Below are 2,980 nucleotides of genomic sequence, written 5' to 3'. Positions count from 1 at the left end.
GACCCTGGCTGGATTTGAACCCGCCATCTTAGGTGTATGTGGCTGGCGCCTTAGCCACATGAGCCCCAGGTGCCGAGCCGGTATAGTTTTTTAATAGTAAGTATTTGGCCAATTTTCCTTCAATTTCCTCAAGGACACCCCAACTCCCAGCCTCCCTATGCCCCAGAATGGGGCTACTCCCGGGACTGGCAGGTACAGAGTGCGCCCTCTGCTGGATAACTGGCGTTAACCGCGCTCACCTTTTCCAGCTTATCAGCGTCAGTATTTTCGTCCAGGAGGATCTCAAACATCTTTTGCACCCTGGCGTCTGTGGAGAACTGCACACGGAGCTGAGGAGAGAGGAAGGAGCGGGGAAAGAGGCAGGGGCAGTCCACATCATTTCAGTCGGTTCCACATAGTTCACCTCCGTAACTGTAAGACTACCTACCCTGGGCCATGGCGCACTCATTCATTCATTCCACAAACATTGACTGAATGAATAACTACTGTTCCAGATGCTAGGGAGAGAATGGTGAACAAAATCTAGTTACATTCATTGTCCCTTTGGTCATCCCAAAAGTCTTGGAAGGCAAGGGATCATCAGCCTGACTTTAGAATGCTAGTAAACAATGAGCTATGGAGGTGGCGCCAGCCACATACACAGAAGCTGGCGGGTTCTAATCCAGCCCAGGCCTGCTAAACAACAATGATAACTACAACAAAAAAATAGCTGGGTGTTGTGAGCCTGTAGTCCCAGCTACTCAGAAGGCTGAGGCAAGAGAATTGCTTAAGCCCAAGAGTTAGAGGTTGCTGGGAGCTGTGATGCATTGTGAGACTCTGTCTCAAAAAAAAAAAAAAAATTAGCTATAGACATTTAAATAGGAATTAAAGCAAATATGTCTCCTGGCTGAGAAACTTTTTTTTCTTTTCTTTTTTTTAGACTTTGCATTTCATACCTTTAAGTGAGTGTATGTGTGTGTGTGTGTGTGTGTGTGTGTATATATATATATATATTCTTTTGTGTGTGTGTGTGTGAGAGACTCAGTCTTCTTCTGTTGGCCTGGGGTTGAGTGCTGTGGCATCAGCCTAGCTTATAGTAATCTCAAACTCTTGGGCTCAGGGGATCATCTTGCCTCAGACTTTCAAGTAGCTGGGACTACAGGCACCCACCACAACGCCCGGCTAGTTTTTCTATTTTTATTTATTTTTGTTTACTTGTTTATCTTTTTTGAGACAGAGTCTCACTTTATTGCCCTTGGTAGAGTGCCATGGCATCATAGCTCTCAGCAACCTCCAACTCTTGGGCTCAAGTTATTCTCTTGCCTCAGCCTCCCAAGTAGCTGGGACTACAGGTACCCACCACAATGCCCAGCTATTTTTAGAGACAAGGTCTCGCTCTGGCTTAGGCTAATCTCAAAACCTGTGAGCTCAGGCAATCCATGTGCCTTGGCCTCCCGAAGTGTGGGATTACAGGTGTGAGCCACTGCACCCAGCCTAGTTTTTCTATTTTTAGTAGAGACAGTGTCTTGCTCTTGCTTAGGCTGGTCTCAAACTCCTGAACTCAAGCAATCCACCCACCTCAGCCTCCGAGAGTGCTAGGATTACAGGTGTGAGCCACTGCACCTGGCAGGCTCAGAAACTTGAGGCAGTTTGCTAGCACCACTTCCAGGAAAGTGAAACCACTAAGTTTGGATGTCTAGCCCCTCAGGCACCTCACTCGAACCCACTGCTCTAGGTCTTTCCTAAAATGACCCAAATGATCATCACCCCTCATCTCACCAGCCCCTTATGCACCTCCTGCTACTTTGTCCTGCTGGTTCACACTCCCGCCATTTTTTCTGGGGTGGGGGGAGGACTAACTTTTCCCCAATCCTGCTCTGATCTCTTCATTGTTGGTCCTTGAGTCTGCGCCATGGGTAGCAGGCTATGGTCCCACCACAGAGCTGTTCCAGATACACTGGAGTTCTGAATCTTGGGGCAAAGGGCTGATGGATCAATTGCCCTCCTGCTCTTACAGAGAAGAAACCAACATCCCCGAACAGGTCCCTCTGAGATTAGCAGCTGAGCCAGGATTGGGGTGCAGGAGCTGTCTCCGGTCCAGGTTCTCCCCACCCCACTGCATTTTCCTAGAAAAGATGTTACGTTGTTCCTGGGTCCTGACTCCCCTCTATTCCTCCCCAATATCCTCCTCATCCCAGGTAGCTCATGGTACCTAAACAATAAGCTCATGTGGCAAACACACTAAATTAAAGCATTCTTTTCTGAAAGCCTCTGAAATTTAAAAGACCTGTGCTCTAGCCCTGGCTGCTTCATGCACTCACAGACAGTGCGCCTGCTCAGTTTTGCTGTGGAGCCTGTGTCCATGCCATTGCCGTCTGCATCTCAGAACATGGAGATGCCACTGCCCTAACCCATCCCTGCTAGGAATGGGGAGGGGCTGGGCAGTCCAGTTTGTGGGAAGGGGGCCCGGCCTACCTTCTCCTGGATGCTGGTGTTGAGCCTCCTCAGCGTCTCCTGGAAATTCTGGTTCCGTGGCTCCAGGGTGGCACAACGCTGCACATCCTTGAAGGCCTGGTCCAGCTTCCCCAGGCGCTCCAGTGCCTGGCATCGTCGATACAGAGCCTTGATATCCGAGGAGTTGATGTCAATGGCTATTGAGGGGAAACAGGCAGGGCCTCAAGCTGCAGGCCAGTGTCCTCACTGCCCCATGTCCAAAAATGCTCTATAATCACGCTGGGCTTCTGTATCTTCCTTGGAGATTATCCACCCTTATGGACGATCTGGCTCACACCTGCCCTTTGTTAGAGGGACAGGAAGATCCATATAGTCTCAAGGTTAGAAGAGAGTTTAAGGGTCATCTCATCTAATTCCTGATGCTCCAGTCTCGGCTACAGGATCCCAGCCAAGGGCTTAACAAATTGGTGCTTGCATACCTCCAGTAATAGGGAGCTCCCTCCCACTCAAGAGAGCCAGGAGCTGCATTAGAAAACCCTTCCCGGCT

At 49.6% G+C, this 2,980-nt stretch overlaps 1 protein-coding gene across 1 annotated transcript in view; it reads right to left on the bottom strand.

Annotated features, from left to right (window-relative positions):
- UNC45B (unc-45 myosin chaperone B) overlaps positions 1-2,980 on the bottom strand; it is a 32,965-nt gene that overhangs the window by 28,030 nt on the left and 1,955 nt on the right. The window contains exons 3-4 of the mRNA XM_003797226.2: positions 2,455-2,630; positions 240-329 (exon numbers count right to left, since the gene is read on the bottom strand). Of these exons, the coding sequence (XP_003797274.1) occupies positions 240-329; positions 2,455-2,630 (266 nt within the window). The remainder of the gene's footprint in view (positions 1-239; positions 330-2,454; positions 2,631-2,980) is intronic.

Source organism: Otolemur garnettii, unplaced genomic scaffold, assembly GCF_000181295.1.
Source record: "Otolemur garnettii isolate 467f Iridium unplaced genomic scaffold, OtoGar3 scaffold00112, whole genome shotgun sequence".
In the NCBI taxonomy this organism is placed as follows: Eukaryota; Metazoa; Chordata; class Mammalia; order Primates; family Galagidae; genus Otolemur; species Otolemur garnettii.
Note: the sequence above shows the minus strand (reverse complement) of the source record. Positions and strands in the feature narration are given on the sequence as shown.